General features: G+C 36.1%; 1 protein-coding gene across 1 annotated transcript in view; it reads left to right on the top strand.

Moving 5' to 3' along the window:
• The window catches only part of ESR1 (estrogen receptor 1), a 153,992-nt gene that overhangs the window by 104,457 nt on the left and 22,760 nt on the right, over nt 1–26,775 (top strand). Inside the window, 1 exon segment of the mRNA XM_051801657.1 lies at nt 2,839–3,174. Within this exon segment, the coding sequence (XP_051657617.1) occupies nt 2,839–3,174 (336 nt within the window).

Genomic DNA, 26,775 nt, shown 5'->3' with positions numbered 1-26,775 from the left:
ATTAAAAATAAAACTATTGTTCTTATTTAGCATCTGATTGATTTGTAAACGGCTAAATGCACTTGCTTTTGTCACTTTCCCTTTGTTATGTAAAATCCTCATCACATCCTTTTTTTACTTAACAAGGCAGGCCTGGACTAAGTAAAAAGCAAAACCAAAAACCCTCTGATCTTGCAGTAATCTATGCCATGGCATCCCGTGCCTATCTTACACCGAAAATACCCTATTTATACATATTAACCCTTAATGAATTCTGTTCTCCATCAAATTTGACCAACAGATTTCTAAATATATTACCTTCTAATTTACTCACACTTTCAGTTTTATTTTTTCTGCATGGTGACAAAGAGAATCTCTTCTTGTCTGTGAGGACCTTGCACAGGTTATTTTCATTTGATACATCTTGTATTAGAAGAGAAACATTAATGTTTTGTACCTTATTTGTCTTCTTGCTACTGCTGATTTTGTAGTCTCGCTTGCAGACCAAGCAGAAATATTCAATTTAGCTATTTCTCACATCAAAGTTGTTTCACACTTCAAATAATCTTATTTGTCTTTCTCTTATCCCTTTTTCATTTATTTTATGTTTCTTTTTAATTTGGAAAGAGCAGAACTGCATGTAGTGTTCATCGTAGTGTGCCTCATGAGTTAATAAAATCTGTAATTTATGAAGCTGCTCTGTACTCCCTCCCAGTAATTTCTAGCCTTCTATTTACTTTCTAAACTAACTTATCTGATGTTTTTATAATATTATTCTAACCCCAAGTTCTAGTTTCTGTATTATGTCTGTCCGTCTTCGTATTTATGAGTATATTGAACGGTACAGACCCCAAGGATACTTCCTCTTTGAAAGAAAATTGCTAGATGAGCAGTAGTAAAATTTGGAATGTGAGAAAGCTTTAGTTTCTATGAATCATGTAGTTTTGTTCACATGATTATGTCTTCATGTTTCACAGGGCAATTTTAATTCAAAAACATTATATTTATAAAAGCATACTACAAAAATATCTGTTACAGATAGAGCATGCGTACTGTTGAATTTTGTGAGGAAGTAAGCTACCAATGAGAATATCTGTAGCGTGGCTTTTTGCCAAAATAGGTCTTGCATTTTTTCTTAATAACAATAATCTCCCCTTCCTCTCCTTAGTAAAAACTGTTTAGTGATAGGAAAGATTGGTATTGCTGAATGAAAAATAGCAACAGCAATGTACTTGAGAGTTTTGGCTTACAAGTAGTTTAGTGAATGGGAAAATGTAGAGAGCTTAAATAATAGGGGTAATGAAAGATTTATTGAACTTGCTTTATCTGAATAGATTAATAGAATAGAATCCTGAAACCTACTAGATTTTGAATGACTTAGACATCAAAAGCTTAACCTTCAAGTACTAATTCAGTGAAAATCTCACCATAGTTGAAGAAAGAGGAACACAGATCTAAAGATTCTCCCTGTTTCTTTGAGATTGGGAAAGGACACCTGCTGATATGATCCAACACTTATATGAAGGCATGTTGTATGTGAGATGAAAATGCTGCTATGTCGCTAGCAAAGACTGGGATTCTAAAGGTTTAAATTTTTGTGATGTGAAAAGAGCTGAGCTAAGGTTGTATTTCCCTCTCCCCAACCATCAGAAAGACCTGTACTGAAGGCTTGCAAATGTCAGCAGTTCTCGAAACTGGTTTTTTTTTTGGTTTGTTTGTTTTTGTTTTGTTTTTGTTTTAAATGTTTTCTCTATTTCTTGATTGATTAGTGTCTCTCTTCTCTGTAGATACTTATCTTGCTTTTCAAACTGGGACTAGTGCTACCTTTTCATATTGCATGAGAACTCCAGAATAAGCCCCATCATAAGCTACCTTCTCCTCATAGCTCAATTCCTTGTGTGCTTTCCTTATTACTTGGTTGTCCTCCTTTGCCTCTACCTGATGATGGATTTAAGTTTTTGACTTAATCTTAAAATGCCTATAACTCCTCCACTTGGAGGCAGACTTAATCTTCCCTTTATGGTTGGAGTGCACGTGGGCTTTATCATTATATTTTTCTTGTAACCTTTCCACAAAGGGAGATTTTGTTCTACTGTAAGGTCTGATGTTGTTGAAACTGGTATGGCTGACTTGATAATATCCTAAGGTTCAGGGTCATACAGTGCAAAGCACATTTCAGAAATGTACAGTAATGACAAAGTTTCTGTTGTGGTTATTTCAGCCTTTGATAGTAGGTCCTCCCACATTAGATTCTGAGGTTGCAGTTATCTCTCCTTCTCTTGTTTCTGTTTATCTGGTTATATGACATTATTTATTGCTGTATAAGCTCATCTTATAATGGGAACTTTTTCGATTATTTTTATATAATCATGAAGATCACAGACTCAGTAATAGGATGATGTTTGATTAAAATAGTGACCTTAGTTTCTGAGAGCTACTTCTGTGATCCATTTGGTCCACCAACAGCACTAATTTATCATTGATCATTTATAGAGTAATTGTCTGCTAGAGGTTGGGACATACTTTGAAGTTCTGAGTTGTAAAAAAATATTTGTTCATTCCCGGTTGCTGACTTACTTTCTTGGGCTAAGGCAACTGTATACAGTGTCACTAGTCTAGAGTTCTGTGTAAATCCAACTGATCTGAATTTTAGGAAGGAGTTCCTGACACTATACTTTTAAAAGTAGTTTTTCTCTCCACCCACTGATGTAAGATTCCATATATAAGAGGAGGTCTTCAGAAAATAAAGCAAGAATCAATGCTGCCTGGGTCTAACAGCAGCTGCTGCTAACTAAAACCAAGTGTACATCATATATAAGTTCAAGGAAAGAGGTTCATTATATTCTTGTGTATCTCTAGGAATCCGGAAAGACCGCAGAGGTGGACGAGTGATGAAACAAAAACGTCAAAGAGAGGAGCAGGATTCCAGAAACGGGGAGGCTTCTTCAACAGAGCTACGAGCTCCCACCCTTTGGGCAAGTCCACTGGTGGTTAAACATAACAAGAAGAACAGTCCGGCCCTATCCCTGACGGCAGAACAGATGGTCAGTGCCTTGCTGGAAGCTGAGCCGCCACTAGTTTATTCTGAATATGACCCAAATAGACCATTCAATGAAGCCTCTATGATGACCCTGTTGACCAACCTTGCAGACAGAGAATTAGTGCACATGATCAACTGGGCAAAAAGAGTTCCAGGTAAGGAAAAACAAAAGCCCCAGTGGACTATAAAAGCCTCTAGATGACAAACCAAAAGAAAAAAGGCATACTGATTTTCCCACTACCTATTATTTAATGAAAATTTTTCATTTAAGTTTAAATACAGTAACAAAATTTACAATATTAAACGAATTTTATGTTATATTGGTTGATAAAATACTATAGTGGAATGTAAATGACTTTTGAAGAAAGATTGATTCAAGAAAAGGTATTTCCCCACACTGTATAATGTTGGGCCATTCTTTGAAAATACTTTTTTTTTTCAGATAACACTCAGCAAAATTAAAGGTAGAAAGAGATTATTAGTCAAATTACTTGTCAAATCTAGTCAATTTGATGTTATAAAATTATGTTAACTATTTTGATCCCTTCTGGAAAAAAAGGGGTTACTCTTATATCTGTAATGTAAGATATAAATTCAGCATCACTAATAAGCCCATAAGGATTAGTATTAATCATTTCATTCTCATTTTATATTTTTGACTATAAATTACACACCTTTCATTAATTTTGCATCTGAAAAACAGATCCAGAATAGCAATTTTTGTAATAAATATTTTTCCTACTAGAAAGAAATGTTTTTATCTTTTATCATTTTGGTGCATCATGGTTCCCTCTTTTCTCAAAAGGAATTACAAAATTGTGGGAAATATGTAAAATTTTTGGTTGAACGTATGTTACATATTCATTCATGTGGTTCAATTAATTGATATAAATGAAATGAGGGAGTAGTTTTCTATTTAAAGTTCATCGCCTTTTAAAATTTCAGTTTACATGACTACTTTCCATTAGATAAGATTTAAAGGTTTATTAGAAATTTATGGCATGTGTTGTACCTTTATCTTGGTAAAAAGACTGGCATACATGGTAATTTATACTTCATAATTCACTGGGATCCTGATCTCTTAAGTTTTTGCTATGGTCACTTACTTAATTAAAATTATGTAGCTGCTTTATGAAGGGATGTTGAGAAGACTACCACAGCTCTCACTCACATAGTGCATTACCTCAACAGAATTACACCCAGGTTATGCCATTTTTCTGTTTTCCTTCATTTAAATTTGGCAAGACTGTTCCTGGTAAATTAATAACCTTGTCTTTTGCGGTCCTCAAGTGTTCCATTTTAACCACTTTTCACATGTCACTTTGTGGGCTCCAGCTATGATCAGTGGGAACTTGTGTGCGCGTTTCATTTTTCATTGTATCTTATAAGAAATCACCTGAGAATTTTATTCTTGACAAAGTCACAGTGGTTAAGCCAGATCTTCAGTCTGTTCAAGTCAAAGGCAGATTCCACTGTTAATTGAGGTCTGTTTTGGATCGTGCCTTTACAAAAATGCTTTTTAAAAAAGAACTTGTGTCCATAGTGTTAAAGATATTCACTACCAAAACTGGTAAATTGAAATTACTTTTCTACTGATTTTTAGAGATATAATTAGTCTAAGTCTGTTAAAATAAATTAGTTTACATTCAACATGAATATATCACATTCTAAATTCATTATGTCTTCCAACTGGAAATATTTGACTTCCATGACTTTTGATTTTGATAGTGGAATTAACAGAAATGTGTTTAGACACAAAGTAACACTGTCAGAGAATTCAGATCTGGCTTTTATTCAGAGTTCTCTCTGAAACTGCTTGTCACAAGACAGGTACAACTGGTGATGATCAAAAAACTGACTGTTAAGCGAGCCTCTGACATCAGAAAATCAAATGTATAAGGTTATCAGCTATTTGTTTATATCTAATGCATTTTACATTTAAATTGCCTGTTAATTGTCAAAATAGCTCATAAGGAGAAACCAAGCCCAATGACTCTATGTATATGCATTAATAAGTATTCTAACAGGGGAGGTTTGATATAAAACTGCTGAACTTTGGTAAAAAATAAAACCCCAAAATACCTTTCCGGTGATAGTTTGATCTATTAGGCACTGTACAAACAGTTATACCAAAGGAAAGTCCCAGAGCAGGAGAGAAAGAATATAGAATTTGGGGATTCTGAAAGTGCTGGACACCTAGCTGATTCTTGGTGTTGTGGCCTGGAGAACAGTATGCATGAACAAAAGCAGAAATTAAAGTGTTTTAGAATGTTGATTTAAAAGAAATCAGGGCCAGTTGTTTACTTACCTCCAAATTTGGGGCTCCTCAGAGTAGGAAATTTGGATCTAGGTGCTTAAATATATATATATATTTTAATCTCTCATCTGGTCCTTAGACAAAGTTGAGTGTACTGTGTTACTGATATTAAATTTTAGAAGTACGGATCAACTTTCAAAGACAGGATCTTTGCTTGCCAAATTTTCCTTCTGCTGGAATGTACTGGCAATAAATGTACAATAAGGAAATGTGTGTGCCAACATAGGTCGCATTTTCACCTCCAAATATGTTGCCTTGGAATACTCCATTATTACTAGGAATTAAGCAATACTTGCTTAATCAGAGAGAATTTTTGTATACTTTATGCATAAACAGAGGAACTGAATAACTTTTCTCTGTTAGGTGAAGTATTTTGTGCAACAGTGTTGTGGGATTCCACTCAGTTATTTTCACAGCTAATTTACTAAGGTTTCAGGCTTCAGAATCAAGGATAAAACCATCCTTTTTTCTAAAGAGCGAGCGTGCTTTTTGCCAGTAGAAAAAAGGCAGTTGCGGGCAACAGCCTCTCCTATGCACACTTCTCAAGCCTTGGAAGCATTTCATAAGTTCATTTACCTACACACAAGCACTTTTCTGTAGGAAAGCAAGGAGCAAAATCTGTACCAGTGGCTGAGTTGAAAGCATGTTTGTTGAGGAAGGAAAAAATTGATATCAACTGAGCAGAAAAAAATCTTAAAAATAACAGCTTAAAAATAAGGGTAGAGACTTGCAGGGGCATGTTTGTGGTTTATTTTGCTGTGTAGGCTTTAAAGAATAGTTTTTGGTCAGCAGTCTTTCTGACATTATAAATAGATGGCCATGGAAGAAGAAACAGCTAATTAGATGTACTGGATAAGACTGAAACTATTCTACAAAATGGACTAATGAATAGTAATTTATGATGGACTGTGTAGTATAATGTAGGCAGAGATCTGTTACTAGGGCATGCTGAAAGCAATCTTCAAAATGAGATACCTTTGCAGACATGCCCTGATTGGGAAGGTGAGAACTGTTCTAAGTGTTTATTGCAACTAGTTTAGGATTAGTTCGAACTTGCTTAAATTGGGTCTGCAATCTTGGTGGTGTTAACCAGTTTCTGGGGAAGAGAGAACTTGTGGAAGCTTCTTATTTGTAGCCTTAAAAAATATCATCAATATTTAAATATAACATGATTTTTATCTGAGGTTATAACCACATTTCCTCATGATAATGCAATTCATAATATGACAAGTGCATAAAAGCTTGTTTTAATTTTCCTTTGAAACCTTGGCCACTAATACAAGTGGGTTTGCCATATTACATGAACAAAAATCTTGTACAGTGTCCTATGACATACACAAAAATTCACAGGATGCCCCACAGGACTTACTCTTTATATGGCCTAATGGGGATTTTGGCCGAAGTCCTCCCAGATGGCCTCTGAAAGACACTGATTGTGCCTTCTGATTATTCCAGCCAGCTGGAATATCTGACAGCTGTACATGAGGTGGGTGAAAGCAGATTGTGATGGGCTAGACTTTACATACACGTATAAATTGAGCCTTTTAACATTTAATTGGGACAAATCGCTAAAAATCAAATGTATCAGCATAGATGAATAAACCTTCTGGTCATTTTTGAATCATATATTCCTGAAAGATATGGCCTCCTATGTTCTTGGTTTACATAATATCTCGGGGATATAGTACCACCTTCAGAATGAGGTTTTTTAGTTTAGTGAATTTTCATCATGGTCTGATGCAATGAACAAAACCATTACTTTGCTTTTCTACAGAAATGCTGATGTGTCAAAGGAATTAACTTATTGTATTTCGTTATTCATTTACTGTGTATATAGTTCAATATCATATTTGGAGTACTGGGTTTTCTAAATGAAGCTGTCATTTTCAGTGTTATCATCAATAATTTCTTTATGTAGAATCTCCTGAAGATGGTTGATAAGAGACATTACGAGCTTATACCGTGAGCCTATGGTAGAGAGTATAGCTTTAAGGGAGTTTTGTTCCAAGGGTGAAATCTTTGGCTTTGCTGCTACAATCTTGTGTAACTATTTGCTACAAGTACAGTAGCTGTACAACTTAATAGCCCTAAAATGGTACACTGGGCATACAGGCTTTGAAGTTTTGCAGTGATCACAGTGCTGTACTTATTTTATGGCTTCATGAACCGAGGAGATAAAGATTTTGGAACTGTTTTTTTTCTGTTTGTTTGGTTTTTTTTGTATTTCAAAGCCACAGAAGTTGCTATTTTCTTAAGATATTGTTTTCCTATTTGACCTTCTAAACTGCTCTGTTTGTCAAATTAGGAACAGTGTGTAAAGAGGCCAACAATAGCCACAATTTTACACTGCACTTCAGTGAGACCAAACTAAAAAAAAAAAAACACAAAAAAGGTGGAAGGAAAGAAGTCTTGTATGAGAGTGGTATGTGTTTATAACTCTTTAGGTGCAGGATAGGTTACAGAGCTTCTAAGTGTAGTGATCCTCCTGGCAATAATTTACACTTAGCTTAAAAAAGGAATGGATTGCAATTTGTGTAATAATTTTTAATAACCCTTCCAAGATATCTGTTTTATAGACTCTTCTCCATTGCCTAACTGGCTTGCTGTGGAGATTTCTAAAATGTTATTAAAAACCCACCCCTTTGCTTATCTCTTTAATCTGTTGAAGTGATACTCTCTGCTCCCTTGGCTTCTTAGGTGAAAAATAGAGGAAGCAAATCTGTAAGCAAAAGAGAAATGGTAACAGGCATCTGGATCTTACTTTATGGCCGCTTTTTACTAATTTAATTTCTGTGAAGTTTCAATTAATTATTGTGAATGTAAGAGATAAGAATCAACCTTTGTAGTGAAAAAAGGCAATCGCCATTTGAATTTGAACACCAGTCTGAGAGGTATCATGCAATAGCGTGATTATGCAGGACAGCAGAGTTAAAATCATTGAAATTAAAGCTTTTTATCGCTGAGTTTTGTTAGTCTGTAAAGCATCTTTATTCTCTAATGTTTCTATTTCTAAAACCAAACAAGCACCCTTTCCTGTCCTCCTCTATCTTCTGGGTGCTGTATGAGAAAAACTCACTCTTATAAGTAGCTTTTTTATTATCTATATAAATGTCTTTTAGTTTTGAAAAATGATGAGGTATATTTCCCTCCTGTAGAGCACTAATGAGAGAAAAGAATGAAACAATGTGAAACAGTGGTTTGCTTTTGAGAGACTGGGGTAGAGGTGCTGATTCTAAAGGACCGGGAGATGTTATATGCACCAGGAACTTGAGTCAGAAAGGAAAAGCCAGAACTGAGAAGGAACAGTTCAGCAGAAGTGCTTGGAAAGGAATATAAACTTTAATTGCAGGTATCTATGGGAACAAAAATACAGGCAGTGGTTTCACTAGCTGAAAACTGGACGAAAATGATAGCAAGAGAAAAAAAAGTATCAGGGTCTGAATTACAACTCTGGTATTGGAAATTTAAGAAGTGCACTAATGCAATGTTTTTCAAACTCTAGGGAGTCCTTAGAGTTAGGGATAAAGAAGGGGAGATAAATGCATCAGAGCAAGCTGACCAGCATCAGGGAGACTCCAACTGTGAGAAAAGTAAAGAACACGTGCAAGAGAACCAGAGGAAGAAGATGCTATGAATCAGTCACATGAGCCAACAGTAAATTCAACAGCTCAGTCCTGGGCTTCTTACTCATTCTTAATGTGCCTGCTGGAGGCCAGTAATTTGTTCAGGGGCTTTTCCAAGTGTTGCCTGCTCCCATTGCCACAGGAAGAGCCTTGAGATGTGGTCTACTTAATATCCTCTACCATTTCATCTTCCAAGCCATAGTCTTTGAGCTTTATGTCCCACTCTTTACCCAGGTGTTTCCTGGCAGTAGGGATTAAAAGAATATATTCAAACAGGATCATTTTATTTGCATAAAATTTCAGTCAAGGGAAACAGAGTTAGGAAAGACAAAGTAGTTAGGAACCACTTAGAATATTTCCTTAGAAAGCCTTTGAACGGGCTCAGAAATATCCTTGAGGGTTTTCTAATACTTATCTTGCAAAATTTCATAATTTTTTTGTTTAATCTTATTAGATTTTTTGCAAACTCCTAAACCTAATTCTGTAGCTTTGCATGTTTTATTTTGTTATCCAGAAGAAGAAAGAGATTTTGAAGAGGATGTCAGGTGCTGATGCCATTATGCAGGTGCATCTGCTCTTATCCCTTTCAGCAACATTCTGTGGCCACAATTAAAAGCTTTACCTCATATGCATGAAAAACCATGATCAACGTCAGTAATTATTTCTAATATTTAAGAAAACCAACATCAGAGTAACTCATAGTGAATGCTATATTGTCCTCTCATTCACAAAGTAGTTACATTGCATAGAGAGGTGACTGCCAAAAGCTATTGAATCAAGCCTGTTATCCAACTTTCTAGCCTCTGAATCTAGGAAATCCATAATAGAGTACAAGTTTACAAACATAGAATGAAAATTACTGTTTTATTTATGTTGCATAACTGTAGTTGTTCTCTGTGCCCAGAACCAAAAAATCGCCATGGCCTTTCTTTTAAGTAAATAACTTTCTGTTAAAATGGAGGTGAATGTGTGTAACATGATGTGAAAATCCAATTTTTAATTTTTTTTTTTGAGATAAAGTGTTCCATATATTTAGAGAAAAGGAAATATAGCTGACAACATTCATCATAATATTTGTCCAATAAATCAATAACAATTGGAACCCAGTATTTACTTTTAAGTACTATAACATTTGTTTTCCCAGAGATGTCTTAGTTTCTTTCTTTCTTTGTGGAAGTGAATAGCTTGAAAAACAATTAATACAGGCATCCAAACCCATCCATTTATTAACTCAGCACAATAATTCTGTTCTACTCTAGGTGATTTTTTTAGAAAACTGCCTTTTTTACAGTGTGAACCTCAAATACATTTTTCCATCTAAATATTCCTGAATGAGTATGTGCTGAAATTTAAATTTAAATCTGAAGACAAACTGAACCTATAAGCCTTTTTTTCTACAAGTATGCACATATCCAAATACATTTGTTAAGATTACTACACATAGAATCATAGAATCACACAGTGGTTTTAAAATCCAGACCCACAGTGCTATTACAAGGCTGATCCTATTCAGGCCTTTTTAGCATAAGAAATATTTGAATTCCAAAGTTTTGAATTTTGGGGCTTCCCAACAAGCTATCTCAAAGAAAAAATACCATCATTAACCAAAGTTTACTTAACTGTGAGTAATATTATTTACCTGTTTGACTTATACTGACAAATACTTTTACTGAAAAATAACACCAAAAACAACAGTAAACAGGTAAGAAGGAGCTAACATTCTTTTAACAAGAACTACTTACATATTGGAGTTCACTAGGCATTCAATAGCATACAAGTTCGTTTGATAGTAAGTGTTTGAAGATGAAATTCTATTGGTCTTGGCAAATGAAGAGGCAAAAATTAACATGCACAGTAACAATCTTAATATTTTTAGGCAAAACTTAAGGAAATTAAATACTTAAACTGTAATATTTTATTTCTAAAAACATGATCCTTTTATAAAAAACATTTCCTGCTATTTTTCTTTAGCTGATAAATAATTTACACTCTTGGATGAATATGTCTGTCCTAGAGTCTTCAGCTATGCTGAACCCTGGAGCTTTCCAAGAAACGCTCGTTAATTTCCACTCTAAGTAAACAGTAAGTAACAATCCCTCCTGATTTATTTATTTCTTAAAATAATTTACAAAAAGAATACGCGATTGTTGGAAAGCACCGATGCGATATGTATGTGCATGTGCACATACCCATTGTTCCCTGTTCACATAATTCACACAAATTGGCCTTTTTTACTTGATGTTCAATAACTTCAACCTAATTCTTTTAGTTCCTCTCCAGTACTATATTTCTGAGCATGATCAGCTGTAATTCCAGCTGGTTAGTCCAGAGATTATTTCAATATCATCTGTATTATTTTTCTGTTCAAGTGAGTTATTCACTAAAATCTCATATTAGATATATAGGAGTTTTTAAGTTACATATAAATAATTAGGAAAGATTTATTGCAGGTGACTTCTGGATGGACTCTTACCCTTTCTGTACTGCTGCAGTGGTGCATTATATGACACATCTGTTATGCAGCTCATTTGTTTTCTTTGATTATCTCTCCAGGAAATGAACTATGTGTGTAAAGAGCATTTTGTTTTGTCTGTGTGTTAGTTAGGGATGGCTGCAAATTTAAACTTGTGAAAGCAGTTACAAAATATCCCACAGTGAAATAGGAAATGAGAAATATGTGATTGGCTTGAGTTTGTTCTCAGCTAAGAGTGGCCATAAGGAAATATTGCCTTCTGTCTTCCTTATGGAAAGTTCTATTCCTTGTAAGAAATGTCGGTGTCTGCCACAGTCCTAAGCAGGGATATGGAAATGAAATATTTATCATATTTATCACTGTGGTTAGACTTTGGGTCTAGACCTAAAGTTTCTTAAGCCTTTTGAGGAGCCTTGGAAACAGGAGGGAGGAATCAAGATCTTGACTTTGACTCAGTGTCCATGTCCCTTCCCCCACCCGAGAGGAGGACTTCTCAGGGTGTCAGGGATACCCAGTGAATCTCTCTGGTATTCCTTCTGAGCAGACTGATCTCTGAAAAAGAGAATGCATATTGGCAGAATTTTCAGTGATTTTTTTTCTCTGTGGCCTGAGATTTTTGGTTTGGAACTTCTTTCAGTTAATCCAGTAGGAAGTCGTAAGACCCAGAATCAAGGTTAATATATAGACAAGGGGAAAAGTACCATTCAAAATCTCACAGACTAAAAATGTTGTGTTCCTTGTTAAATTACATTCTGGAGTGTTTGAGGTGATTTGGAAAACCAAAATTCAAGAAATCTTAGTTTACTTTGATTCATAAAGATAGGGAAAGTGGCAGAGTAGACTAATTAAAATTCCCCCAGAGAATAATAAATCTTATCAATAGCTTGATGAAGCATCTTCTGCAACAGCTGCTGTCCCTCAGAGAACATGTCTGCAAATAGAGAAGTGGCTATATGGGCTGCTGGCATGGGAGCCAAGTGTTTACTAAAACACTGAACGGTCTCTAACTGACTGGAATAGACCTAAAATTTCAATATTGCCATAATAATATAAATTATTATAGTAGTATTACATGTCTGACCAATTTAGGAAATCTCCTTTCATTGCTAAAAAGGTAGTATTTCTTATGAATATCACATACACTTGTAGGACACACTTTGTGAGATTGTAATTTCACAAGTATTTATTCCAGTTGCAATTCCTACCTTTCTGCTTCCCCCTGTGTTATGCAAGTAAAGGGATTTAGCTGGGTTAAAAATCTTTTGCGTGTGTGTATTTTGGCTTGCCTATAACTTGTGTGAGTACCCCAGTCCAGTTATTGGCAAAATAGTTGAGGCAATTGAAATGCGAGGGTGGCAGTATACAGGCAAGAATTAATATGATGGTGCTAGAAAGATTCATGTCATACTGCCAAAAGTAACATACAGTTCTAGCGCAAGTCTTTTTCTAATTTAATTTCTCTTTACTTCTACAGAGTGATCTTTTCCAGTCTCTCTGTACAAAGGACAAGAATATTCCAGTTACTGGCACCATTTACAGCCTTTATCCTGTTTGCCTAAATAGATGTTCTTTAGCTCCTACTTTGCATATTCCTGCTTAACCTGTAAAATATTCTGTAATGCTATGCCACAACTGTAAGGGGTTGGAGAGTCATAATGAAGAGGTAGCATCGTAATTTACTCCTCACTCAAGATGCATCCTAGTTGACAGAGGATCTTTGGTTTCCTTGAATCCCTGGGATACAAGATACTTTACTTCTCAGGAGGCAAAGACTGACTGGTTTGTTGCTGATTCTAGTGCATATTTTTTAGAAGTTGTTCTTCTGTCTTTGTCTTTCAGGAAAGCAGTAAATTCTTCTGGACGTTCTTGGGGCCAAATTTGCACTGTACAGCTAGTAAATAGTGACCTGAAATGACAGAAGCATGTGGCAACCTTTTTGGAATCAGCAGTTGATTTTTAGTCTTCTGTAGGGTGGGATTTTGCAATGTCTGTGCAAAATGAAAGCTCTAGTATATTTTATTTGGTGATGGTGGAATTAAACACTAGTATTAATTGGTTAACATCTCACACATTTTAAAAACAGTATGCATAGAGAGGTTCTCAGCTGACACAGAAGAGGTGAAAATCCGGCATATTTATCAGTGCTACTTGTGACTTCATTTTTTTTCCCACGCTTGGTATTCATATACACACAGCTATGGAGAATCATTGACTCCGATATGAATAGTAAATGCACCTTTTTCCCCCAGGTAAACATGTAGGGTTATGTTCCTTTATACGAGCCTTTTGGGAAGATTGTTGCTTTACCACAGGGAAGCACTAATGGTGCCAATGCCTCCTTGTGTTAATTTTGCCACAGCGCATCCATTTCTAAACAGTTATCTCAGCACCTTATCTGCTGCATGGGCAAACTGTGAAGCACATTAAATATCCTTGTGAAACAACCTTCCTCCCCCCCCACATCCCTGCCTTATTTGAAGATTCTTAGGCTACAGGCATAAATATAAATTAAATCCGCTATTTTTTTTTATAATGCTCATTATACTCCTTGCCAGTATGCCTCTCTTCTTAAAAAAAAAAAAGGCTTATCTTTTACAGAAGTTTTACGTGCTACTTTACCAGATGTTATGCAAATCTATCCTGAGAAGTGATTGTTGATACCACTGAGTATGTCTACAGAAAAATTAGTTATGACTAAGTCTGAAATAATGTCATATATTAAACTATGCCATTTGTTTGAAAGCAATTATGTTTCTCAGTTCTCTTTCATGTCTATTTTTTACCTTTGTTCTAGTCTATGTTACAGGTCTTTGTTCTGGGTTTTTTTTGTGTGTTGGTTTGGTTGGTGGGGGGTTTTTTTGTTCTGTTTTTTTTTTTTTTTAAGGGGCCACTTCTAATCAAGGGTTCAAACAGACATTGACATTTGAACATCCAAATGAGACAGTGCCAGGCAAAATAAATTCATTTCCCTTACTGCCTTATTTCAGTAGACAGTGCAGTCAGAGTGCTCTTTTCTTTAGACTCCAGATGAGGCTTTTTGTGCCTTATTTGTCAGTAATAGGGCTTCTGAGATATTTTGGTAAAAATCCATTACTGCAGTCTGATGAATTCAGGTCTGCTTTTCTTCAGCTGACAGGGAATAACTGTTACCAGCTTTCCATGAGTTATTTTATCTACAGATAATGTGGAGTAACTTTAAAGTGCTGATTTCATGTAGGTGGAAGACTGAAATAATTCAGTAATGGGATAGCAGAGGTAGTTCAGTATAATGTTGATGAGCTGTTTTCCCTCTTCTTAAAAAGCTTCCGGCCTGACACTGGGTCTCTTGGCTTCCAAGTCTCTGAGCAGCTTGGTAATAGTTAATGTTTAATATGGGTAGGACTATATTTAAGTGTTTCGATGCTTTATTTTACACTCAGAATTACTTTTATGTGTGTGTGTAAGACAATAATGTTAAGATTCTTATGCTTGTTTTTGAATTTCCTGGTGCATTCCTCTTCTTCAGTTCCCACTTTGATTTTCTGTATGTGCAAAAATGCAGCCTGAAAATGCTTAAAATTTAGGTTGATTCCAGACTTAGCACAAACAGTTAGGAGGTGATTAACTTCTCTGAGTATTCCTGAAATTCCTGTTTTATTTGTTCTGATTAAGTTAAATCATTTTCTGTCATCTTCATAGTTTGCTACTTCATTGTTTGCCTGGGCTGTCTGATCATTAATAGTCATATTAAGCATATCAAAGGTTAGAGTGCTGTGACATCTGCTTGACAAGTTTTAACCACATTGTTCCTTCATGTTTTCTGTCTCTTTTCCAGTTCTTTATAAGTTCATCTTTCACCATCATAGTGCAACATCAATTCTGTGTGACCTATTATGGTCGTGTCCATATTGCAGTTACTGCCTGACTTTGTCTCATCTTGGTAACTTTTCTAGTGGCAACAGTGTAGCTATGGGAGCATATAAACATATGTGAGCTGTAGAAGTATATAACAAGAACCTATAAACTTCTGGTTATCATCAAAAGTGGGCAAGATCATTTGGGTAACACTCAGATCATATTTGCTGCCTCAGGGCTCCCACACCAAACACACCTCCTCTGCCTCTGAGGATTGGAACCCCCAGCCTTCTATATATGATCCAAACTGTGCTTTGAGGGTCGGTACGGTGATACTATTCATAAAATAGTCTCCTAGTCTCTATCTGAACTGTGTGAAGGGACTCTATTTATGATTCAAGATAAAGGTTTCTTCTCATCATGAGGAGTCTATCAAATTTGCATCTCAAAGCAGGCAAAAGAGAAAAGAAAAACAAAATCGATCAAAATGTCTCTGAAATAGGGAGGATGAAAACTACCCCTTTTTTTATGAGTTGGAAAAAATATAAAATTAAAATTCCAGGAAAAACTTTCTGAATTTTAAGTTATATTTTTTTTTCTTCTAATATTTAATTTCTGCTGCTATAGTTATTAGAAGATATTAAAGTGATTTTTTTTAATGTGATGGAATTCCGTACAACTTTCTAGTCCTGGCAAAGGATGATAAATAGAATTTATAGGTCCAGTCACTGTGGATGAGCTTGTGCACTGTTCCAAAGCTTTTCCAGATGTCTCCATCATAGTTGTGTGAGTAATTAGTTTCTTTGTTTCATGGAAGGTACAAACAACAAAAAATAAACATTTTCACTTAATATAAAATGAAATTTTTGGACCTTTTTGCTAGGTAATAACCTTTTTGGGTGAAATGAAACATTTCATTAAACATGATAGAGTAGACCAGTAAAATTTCAAATATTTTAGTCACCTGTTTAAAATGAAAACAATTTTGGAAAAAAAGAGTCCTGTATTTCCTAGAAATTTAGGTACTTTTCTCAGTGCTGAGTAGGAATAGGTGCCTAGTAGAGTGCTGAAAACCAAGATGAGGTAGCTGAGAGGGACAGATAGAAACCAGCTTCTTTTATTTGTTTATTTTCATTTTGTGAAATCTGAAGTTCTCCAGAGTGTTTTAAACTTGTCAGCCTGTCACTTTTCAACATAAAATGCACTGTCAGAGTGCTTCCAACTAGCTCTAGCTTCAGCAAATGTCTCAGCAGGCTGTACAGGACCTTGAGTCAAGGTCATTGTTCCGCAAGTGCAACACCTGTGTTTTGTATGCACACCTGAGCCCAGACCATGCAACATGTAACAGTTTCCTGAGGGTGCCTGAGGCTTTGCAGATGCTGAAATCTGCCTTGGGTTTGTTACCCATCGAAGGAGAGTGTGCAACAAAAGGGGCTTAAGACAATGATGCGTTTTGTGGAAACATGCTGCTTGATAACTTGGACAAGAAAGTTAATATAAATGGCCAGCTGCATTCCAGTGTCTTGCTTTCCCTGTAAAATATTCCTTTGCTCTGTCTTATGATGACACTCCTACACAACTGCTAAAATACTCTTCTTGTTATAGTGGCTAAAGGAAATTGCAGCAATTAATTTTGCTGTCTTTCTTCTCTTTGATGTGTCCTTAGAATTTCTTGGATAATTTTTTCAGAGATTGGGTTCTGTTCAAAACCAGTCATGTAGGGGTGAAAAGAATAGAAGGGAAAAGAAACCTTTGAATCTCATTTATATGTGCTTGTGTTTCTGTTTTGATGTAGGTACCAACCAATGTAATGAATGCTAAACTATAGATATATAATGTCTATTATTCGTCTAAAAGTGCAATAGACAGGAATAAGACTTCGCCAGAAGTGAACAATCTGGAGAAATAAAATGGATGCAGGTGCCTTAGTCAAGCTAGTTTTATTTCCTAGTGACTGTAAAGAATGACCAGACCATGAACTCTGAGGTTATGCCTCATTTCTTGGGTACAGCACATTATGTTCTGAGCAATTTCTATTTGTAGTCTTGAAGCAGTTTTAATCTTCTAGTTCACTACAGACTTGACAGTTTTCCCCTCTTTTCCTTGGGTTGCAAAATAATCCTCTTTTCTGCTAGTTCCAGATGCTACTGCAATGAATGTTAATTGGTTCAGTGGTGAAGACAGTAGATGCTGGGATGGAAGAGATTGTGGAACAAAAAGCTTAGTGCCTTGTTCACTGGATTTTATGAATAAAGAAGGGGAGACCATAGCTCTCCCAGTTTCATCATGTGAAAGTTGTTGTAGTCAAAGAAAGTGTTAAATTAAAAAGTGACATTTCTCAAGCTTCCAGACATGGAAGTATGAAACCAGGATTTTAGGGACATTCAGAAAGAATAAACAATCCTTAATTTCAGCTTCTAATTCCTTCAATAAATAACTAATATTAATTTAGAAAAGTGACTGAAGCTGGCCATTGATTGTATTACCTTGCAAATATAATTTTATCTCTTTTCTAAAATGTTCTTAATTGTGTTATGATGACCTTTAAGTCTTTCATATAGCTGTTATAATTAAAGGAACAAACAGGATAAAAAATGGAACGACGGAAATATTTTTATACCCTAACATTTGGGGAAAAAGTGAGAAGCAGAGAAGTAGAAATGTGGTAGAGTAGCCTGTGGTAGAATAGGTTTCCAGGCTTACTTTAACCTACTTTTGTTCACTTGCCATCCTTATTCTGCCCCTTATACTATTACTAGACCATGTGACATATCTGCATTGCCTTTATCCACCCTGAGGTTTTTCAGAACCTCTTCCTCTAGCAAGGTCTGTCTCCCAGGGCTGTAGTGAAAGGCAGGCATGCAGTGCTGCCCAAGCCAGCTCCAGACACGGGCTCCATATGGACCACCATGTGGCTTGCTGCTTTTGCTGATACTGTTAGGGTACTGTCCCATCCAATCAAGTGCTTATAAAATTAGTAAGAGGATGTAAGAAAAGCTCTCTGTAAAAGAGGAAAACAACTGGGAAGCCTTTGATGTTTGGTTTTAAAATTTTCCCCTAATAATTGTGTATTAAAGCAACTATTTGAAACCTCTAAGGGGCATGCTGGGGTCCTTTAAAAAGCTGTGAAAGAGTTTGCCTGTGTCTGCTTCATTTTCCCCCTCCAGTTTGCTTAAAAACTGTGATTGCTTAAACAGATTGCTCAAAGAGTGATTGCTTAATGAGACCTTTTGCCTCAAGTGATTTTTTTTGACAGCCACAAAACCATAACTTATATTTGGTTTAGGTTGTGATTGGAACACAGCCTGGTACTTTGAAGGTCAAACAAATGCTGAAAACCTAATATTCTCTTGGATGCAGCAGTATATATATATAAAAAAATCCAAGCTATGCTGGATGGGACCTCAAGTCTTAGGGTAGATTTACACAAAGTGTAAACCATCTGAGGTGGTCGGTGCACCTCGGCTGCCCGTTGCTCACCTTTCATACTCTTCCTTCTTAACCGTTTATTTCATCAGTTGTCTGAACACTTAAACCAGCAGAAGAGATCAGAAGTGTGACAGCCCTCATGGAGTGGGGAAGGGCAGAAGGGGAAAGAATGAAGTAGAGAAGACAGCTTGTATTTATGAGCATGTCTTTTGAGTTCATAAAAGTCAGTCAAGAATGCATAACCAGCCACAGAAATTATTTTAGCTGGAGCTGCTTTTGATGGAAAACATTTTGCATAGCTGTGACCTCTTAAAAAAAATGACAAATCCCAGTAACCCTCCTCTAAACAACTTGCAACTGGCCTGAGTACTGTTATAAATTGGCCTGAGTACTGATATAGGTTTAATGTCATGTAATTAACTGTTGCAGAGACAATAAAGAAAAGATGTATTACTTCATACTATCTCTTTTAGTCGGCAGATAATAAATTTTGTGTAGTATCCTTCTTCACCTGTGCAGGGAAAAATTCGGAGGACACCCTTCAATGAAAAGCCTTCACATGAAGGTGATGGGCCGTTCCTACACTCAAAACCAAAGGGAGCAGCTGCTATTGTTCCATTCTCGGTATGCAGATAGCATTCTGTGCTTTTTATTTGCAAGCCTGAACCCCCTGAGAAATGGCACAGCTCTCAGTGGTAAAAGAGCCATAAAGTAGCATTTTACTGTTGTCAAAGGGTACCCCAAGTATCAGAAATCTCAATTACAGTCCAGGGATGAATGATCATTAACATGCTTTAAATAACTGCTGTATAGTGCTGTAGGAATTTTGCATGTAATAACAAACATCAACATTTGTTGATCAGTTGAAGTGCTTGTTTTCTGTACAGAAAATATATGTATGTCTCCCTTCTTGCTTTACGAAACAAGTATAATAAACTTTCACTAACCAACTGGCAGGCAGCCTTCACTTGCAATAATCTTATACAGTAGTAGTTGTTATAATTATTATGATTAGCAAGATTTGTTCTTGTTTTAATAACTTTTAAAACTGCTTATTTAGAGGTAAAAGAAAACTTAGGTCCAAGATTTGTTTTATGTAGGTAGTTGCCTTGCCTACATTAGTGAGCGTTTTAAAACCGATTAAGAGTTAATACTTGTATAATTTCCTGCATACAGGTTTTCTGCTTGCATCTAAACAATTCTCCCCCCACACTCCAGCTTGGTAAGGCTTTCTTTCCTTTTTCTGTATGAAAAAAGTTCAGTTGCTTCAGGTTTGGGGTTTTTTTTTGCTTTTTACTGATTTGCAATAAACAGAACTTGCACTTGAACTCAAGGAAGCTTCTCCAAACCAAAGATTTTTGAGGCTGAAAGGATGAGAGAATGTGAGACACCTCTGTCCTAATCCTGCCTCCCCCTGAATGAGGCACTTAACCTCTCTGTGTTCTATCTATAAAATACATTCAATAATACTTAATGGTTTTACTGCCCTTTGAAAATGTAAAGTGTTATGTGAGTGCCAATTACTTTTATTATGTTCCCTGATGGAAGGCCTCTATGTATTTGTGTTAACTGGTACTGCTAATGCACTTTCTGGAATAATCTTTGGTTAACCAAGCGAAATTGTTGCAAAAAACCCCCTGTGTTTAAGTCAAGGCAGACACAGTGACATATGCGAGAAAGTCAGGACTTGACAGCACTTAGCTTCGCTGAGATTGTTTCCTGAGTCAGCCACGGGCTTGAGCTACAACACTACCCAGTTTGTCTTATCTCCAGTCTGTGTCTGTGCCTGGGAGAGCACAGTGAGGAAGAAGTCTTGAGCTTTGGACACACAGCCTGACCATCCACCAGCATGGGACGCATCTTCTTCAGGCAGTCAAATAAATCCTACAGAATAATTTGCTTGTGCTGGTGTTCAGGGAGAACTTACTTTCCCCAAAAGTCACAGCTAAGGGCTGGCTCCCAGGCTGGATGTTCCTGCAGACCTTCAGTCCAGCACATAGTCCATCTCCCTAGGAACATTGCCAGCCAAGCTGGTGGTGTGGTGGAGAATTCTCATGTTTCTCTCAGGCAAGGCATCAGTACTTCATAAAAATGTAGCAAGAGTTTGCCTGGAGAAGAGACTGTGTCTCTGATCAGTAGCAATTGTCTGTCACTACCCCTGAAGTGTTTCCAGGGCTCTAAAACCAAATTGGGCTTAGTGTAAAGTATTGAGTTTGCATTGGCTACTTGGACCAGGATTGGCCTCAGGAAAATTTTAGACTCCTCGTCCTGAAAAGATATGGACTGGACGAGTCTGAAAAAGTGTACACTTTTTGTGTAAGCAGAAAGCATTGAGTGAAGTTTTGATAACTTTACATATTCCTGGAAAGCAGTTGAAGTGGTTCTCATTTATCTGAGAAATACTTTTTGGAATCATCATGGTGCAGCTTTTAAGTGGAAGCAGATCAGACCAGCTCCTAGAAATGGGATCTGAAATAAAAGTCACAAATGTGACATCCCTGCAGCATCCTGCTCTGGGAACAGTGTCAGGTAGGGGGTTTGATTGGGGTGGTCCATATGCCAAACTGTAAGGCAGGTCTCATTAGGCCAGTTCAAGGAGGATGGAAACCTCTGGTAGAGGAGAAGAGTAAAAACTTGCTTGATCTTGACTTTCAGTATGAAACAGACTGTGAAAGCAGAGCCTCATCATTCTTCTGACTGCTTGGGTTTTGCCCAAAACCCAAACATTCGTAACCTATATTAAGTTTACACCTGTAAATTGCAATCTTTTTTTTTTTTTTTTTGAAAGAAGTTTAAAACCATTAGGGCTGAAAATGGCAAATGTAATTTTTAAAAGGAATTAACAGTAATTAAGAGCAGATGCTGTTCTCCCTGATCTCAATTTATTTAATTTCTGACAGACTGTTTACACTTAGACAAGACAATGTGTGAGTTTGGATTGGTGTTCTGCTATATTATAATTATACAGGCAGGAAAAATAGAGAATTGTGAAAAAGCGGACAAGTAGTTAGAGGCTCTTACAACTATGCCACTTGCTTTATGTTTACCTTTCAGACTTTCCTCCCAGGAACTCAGTAAATTGTAGCTAATTTTTTTCTGACTGCATTTACAGAAACAAAAGCAATGTCCCTTTAAAAAAATTGAAATAACGAGACTACTCTTTTAGCAAAATATTTGGATTGAAAATGTTGAGGTTTAGAGATCTTTAATCTTCAGTCTTCAAAATAAGTCTTGATTTAAAACACTGGTGGTGTGTAAACAATTAAGCCAATATGACAATACGTCACACTGTAAGTGCCCTCAGGAGGGAGAATTTAATAAAAGTGTCTTATAATTTTGGTCTGAAGGTCTGTTGAAAGAATTAAGAATAAGTAGCATTATAAAAATAGCTGTGTGAATACCAAGGCTCAAGGAAAACAGTGTTTTTGATTCTCTGATTCACTTGTCTTTGGATTCTGTTTTGCTCTGCCGTTGTGTACAGGCAAGGCTGTAGTCAAGGTGTGGGTTTTAACCACCTCTTAAACTAAGAGGTTTCAGGGCTCAGCCTGCAGGGTTGCAGAGGCTGAGTGATCCATGCAATTTCAGAACAAAACATCATCTTATGTGCTAGATAAATGCCTAGATGCTGTCTCACCACTCTGCTTAAAGTGGAGAGGTTGGACACCAAGCTTGTGGCATTACAGCAGGCACAGATCTCACCACTTAATCAAACAGTGGTGACTGAGGTATTGGTCCTCCAATGTGCTTTAGGTTATGAGGAACAGATGCTGTTTTTCCTCTTTCTGGCTGTTTTTTGAGAACAGAACTTGCCGTAGGAATTATTTTGCTGTTTGCCTTTCATCCACTTAGATATTTTTCTCTATACAAACCTCTCTTAATTTGGTTGTTTTATTGGATGGTTGCTAGCAATTATTTTGCAGCACCCACCACTACTTTCCTCCTGTCTTTGCCAACCTAATTAGTGTTTTGTTCCAAATGTTGCCTATTACGTGACCATCACATAATTGAGATATTGTACTGAATTGTAAATAACAGCCTTTTTCTGTGGTTGTTGCCACTTTTCAAAACACTGCAGTAAGACAGAAAAAAATAGTTGTCTGTGCAGATTTAAAACACACAATGTAGGAGTGTTCTGATTTCCCACAACATTTTGCGTAGTATAACATCCTTTTTTTTGCTAGAGGAAATACTAAAGATTTTCATGTTACTATCAAGTTAAAGACTTTACAGGCAAGCAGGTAGGACATTTAGGAAAGAGAGAACCTTTGAAGATCAATAGTTAGGCGTATGTTGTTCAGCTTACTAATAAGTTAGCTGGAAAAAAAGGGTGTGAATATTGGTGATAAAAACTATGGATGTTATTGACTTAGGTGATGAAGACAAGGGCAGACTGAAAACCTGTGCAGTTCTAGTCTCACTGTCTCTGAAAGAACATAGTTTAACTGGAAAATGCTCCAAGAAGGACAAGATTGTTTCAAAGGTGAGCAGGATAACACAAAAAGACCATCTTTGGCTCTGCAAGTCCAAACCACGTATTTCTGGAGCCTGAGAAAACTTCCTGTAGAAGCATATGTTTCTCCTGCTGCAAGTTTTGCCATAAGCATGTGGTATCAATTGCTGTTGTAAATGGGATACTTTGCTAGATGGAGCTTCACTATTGCTTTTAAAACTATTTATTGCTTTTACTTTACTTTCCTTCAAAACATCTGGACACAGAGTCATTCTTTATGGCACAATGTTGTTTACTGTCTTGCAAAAATTGGCTGACATTTATATTTTAGGTATCCATCATGTTAATTAAGAGATATAGTATAAACATATAGGTTGGATTAGAGTTGGATCAGATGTAAAAAGGTTTCTCTACCATTTTTTTTCACCTCTATGTGACGGATTTTGAACAGTTTGAACACCCTGTAGTTGTGTCTTATGAGTATGAGTAGAAGCTGCAAAATTGTCATGATGATTTCCAAAAGGTAGTAAGGACCCACTGGAGGGCTTACTGTTGTAGGATTGAATCTGCAGTGATGCTGGCTATTGGGTCTCAGAGAATGGTAATTGCTAGAGAAATTGTTTCTGATAAAACAGAAAGCTGCTTATTTGGTCAAAAGTCACTGAGGCAAATGATGAATTTATTAGTTTCAAAATGATATGATTTTACACACATATATATATGTATACAAATGCATATGTAGGTAGTGGTTATTTCAGAGGACTTCAGGGGTCACAATGTATGCTAACAGTAGCAATAAATGAAAATCATCTGAGCTTTCTGTTGTTCCTTACTGCAATCAAGCAATTTATTGCATAAATCACTTCTCTCTTCTCAGGTTTGTAAGCTTTATTGAATATTACTTCCAGCAGTCCTTGTGTTGCTCTTGGGCAGCTACCCAAACTTCCATGTTACAAAGAGATTTGCTCATACCTGTTGTAAATGGTTACTGCCTTCATTTTTTTAGGATGGTGGGATCATACAATTTTGGATTCCCAAATCTAATGCCAAGCATATGATAGATGAATGGATTAGTGGCAATCTAGGTCTTGTGGGCTTTGGCCACATGGGGATTTTGATATGTCTCATAATGTCATGCAATTGGTCAATCTGGTGTATAGAGTCAGATATAGGTTACATCCAAACTGCAATTAATTAATTTATCAACAGTGAAGCGAATGTCTTTCTTCTTCCTTAAAGCGCAGTAACAAAAAATTTAGAATTAAAAAATACTTTTTGAATACTTTTCAAAACTTGCCAACATTAAAAGAACACTGATATTTGAGAATGCTGTGCACATCTACACATAATTTCAGCAACATTAAAGTTGCTCTAAATGATGAAGTGACTAATGATTTATTCATAGTTTAATTTAACCTTCTGTGACATTATTCTGAATTAACTTGCTTGAACAAGACTTTGTCTTAAAAATAATAATTAAATCTTGATTAATGTTTCTAATGATAGAAAATTCATGGAAACTTAATATGTTACTTAGATAATAACAACTTTTGTTAACAATAGCCCCTCTTTTGTAGTCTGACTTGGAGCAGATTTAGTTTCCAGCATGAGCTTCTCTGTGTTATCTTATTACTTTTTGTAATGCTGTTCTCTTTTTCTTTGGATATTTACCCACTACTGTCCTTTAACCCCTCTAGACTATTTAGCTTCACAAAGAGTAACTAAATTCCTTTTATTCCTCACTAGAGGGCATATTTTTCAATGCTTTATTCATTTTGATGTTTCTCTACCATTCTGTCCAACTTCTCATCCCACTTGAAGGATGGTTACCAGATAACACTGAGGTAATTCAACTTTCTTATGCTCTCCCTGGATTTTTATAAAGTTCAATGTCTCCATTAGATGTAGCTCGAACTGGACTGATATTTCTCCATCATTTCTATATCCTTTTCATAACTGCTACTGTATAGTTATATCATAACTTTGTCTTGTAAATATGTTGAATGTTCTCGGCTTAAATTTATGATGAAGCTAGTGAGTGATTTACATTGCTTACATTATCAACCTGCTTTTGCATTATTTCCCACATGCCAACAGGAAATCTGAATTATGATTTCTGTTTTTTCCATGTCATCATTAAAAAATTGTCTGGGGTAGAGAGGTGAACTGTATATCCTTTCTTTAGGAACACTTCAATTTATTATTACCCTTTTGCCATACTGAGATATGTAATTTAAAATATTTTCATTCATTTAATGTGTTGCATGTTTTTACAAAATCAAATGTCTCATAGAACTCAGTTTCCTCAAAACTATTATTTCATAGAATCATTGAGTGGTTTGAGTTGGAAGGGACCTTAAAGATCATCTTGCTCCAACCCCCCTGCCATGGGCAGAGGTGCCTTCCACTAGGCCAGCTTGTTCAAAGTCCTCTCCAGCCTGGCCTTGAACACTTCCAAGGATGGGGCATCCACAGCTTCTCTGGGCAAGATGTTTAGTTTTATCAACTAAACTAACTCACTGGTTTTATCTACAGCAAGGTAATAAACTAAAAATGTCATGTAAAAAAGCCATCAAGGCAATTTAATAAGTTTTTTCTATGAACTATGGTTAATATGTATTATTATAATACAGGCTTCTAAACCTGCATTAATCAAAGTTTGTGTTAGCTTTGATACCCAAGGTAGGTGTCAGGCTTAGTGGTCATTTAATTCTTTGAACTATGGACCCACAATATTTTTTCTTTCCATTCCTAGGTTTTTGAAATTTTTTTAACTTTGCTGAAAGGTGCCATGGTCTAGTGCCATGGTCTAGTAACCACGGCGGTAGTGGATCAAGAGTTGGACTTGATGATCTCAGAGGTCCCTTCCAACCCAGCTGATTGTATTATGCTATGAAATTGGAGTTAAAATTCTAGAACATTAATATTTTAGGACTTTTAATGCAAAGTATTCTCATTCAACTACTTTAAAAGATGTCAGGTAGTATATTTCTATTCTCAGCAGGCCAACAAAATATCACTGCTCTACAGTATTAGTGAGGTAATTTATTAGCTTTATTTTTTACTTTCTCTCTTTAGTTTTTGTGCAGATTACTTGGCCTCAGTGCAATCTGAATTTCATCTGTGGGGATGGGAAAAATAGAGCTAATAAAAAGGGCTTAAAAGGGGTTTGAGAATAAGCGTAACGAAAATAAAGACTGAGACAGTGTGGAGACAAAGCAAAGCATTTTGGTGTCCAGAATATTGTAGAATAGGCAGAGTTTTAAGGAAAGTGAATTGCCACTGTTGTAACAAGCTCAGTTTTTCTGCAACAATCAAAACAATCTGTTGCAGGAAAGTATGCAGCCATGTGAAATGATGGCAATCTAACTGACTTGTAAGGCACTGATCGCAAACTTCAGACACCACACCTGGATCTGTGTCCCTGCATTTCTGTTATACTCTTCAAGTGTAGGAAAAAACACTTCATTATTATTTGTTGTCGTACTAAGGTAATACTTAAAAGGAAACATGGGGGTTATTATTTGTTCTCCATATACTGACAGTTTCTTTCTGCCAATTTTGTTCGAGTGCTGTAACCAATGCTTTGTTCTTAAGAGTGTTGCTCTTTTAAGTTTCAGCTCTATTGTT

Source organism: Manacus candei, unplaced genomic scaffold, assembly GCF_025592945.1.
Source record: "Manacus candei isolate 608988 ecotype Guabito, Panama unplaced genomic scaffold, ASM2559294v1 h1tg000052l, whole genome shotgun sequence".
Classification (NCBI taxonomy): domain Eukaryota; kingdom Metazoa; phylum Chordata; class Aves; order Passeriformes; family Pipridae; genus Manacus; species Manacus candei.
Note: the sequence above shows the minus strand (reverse complement) of the source record. Positions and strands in the feature narration are given on the sequence as shown.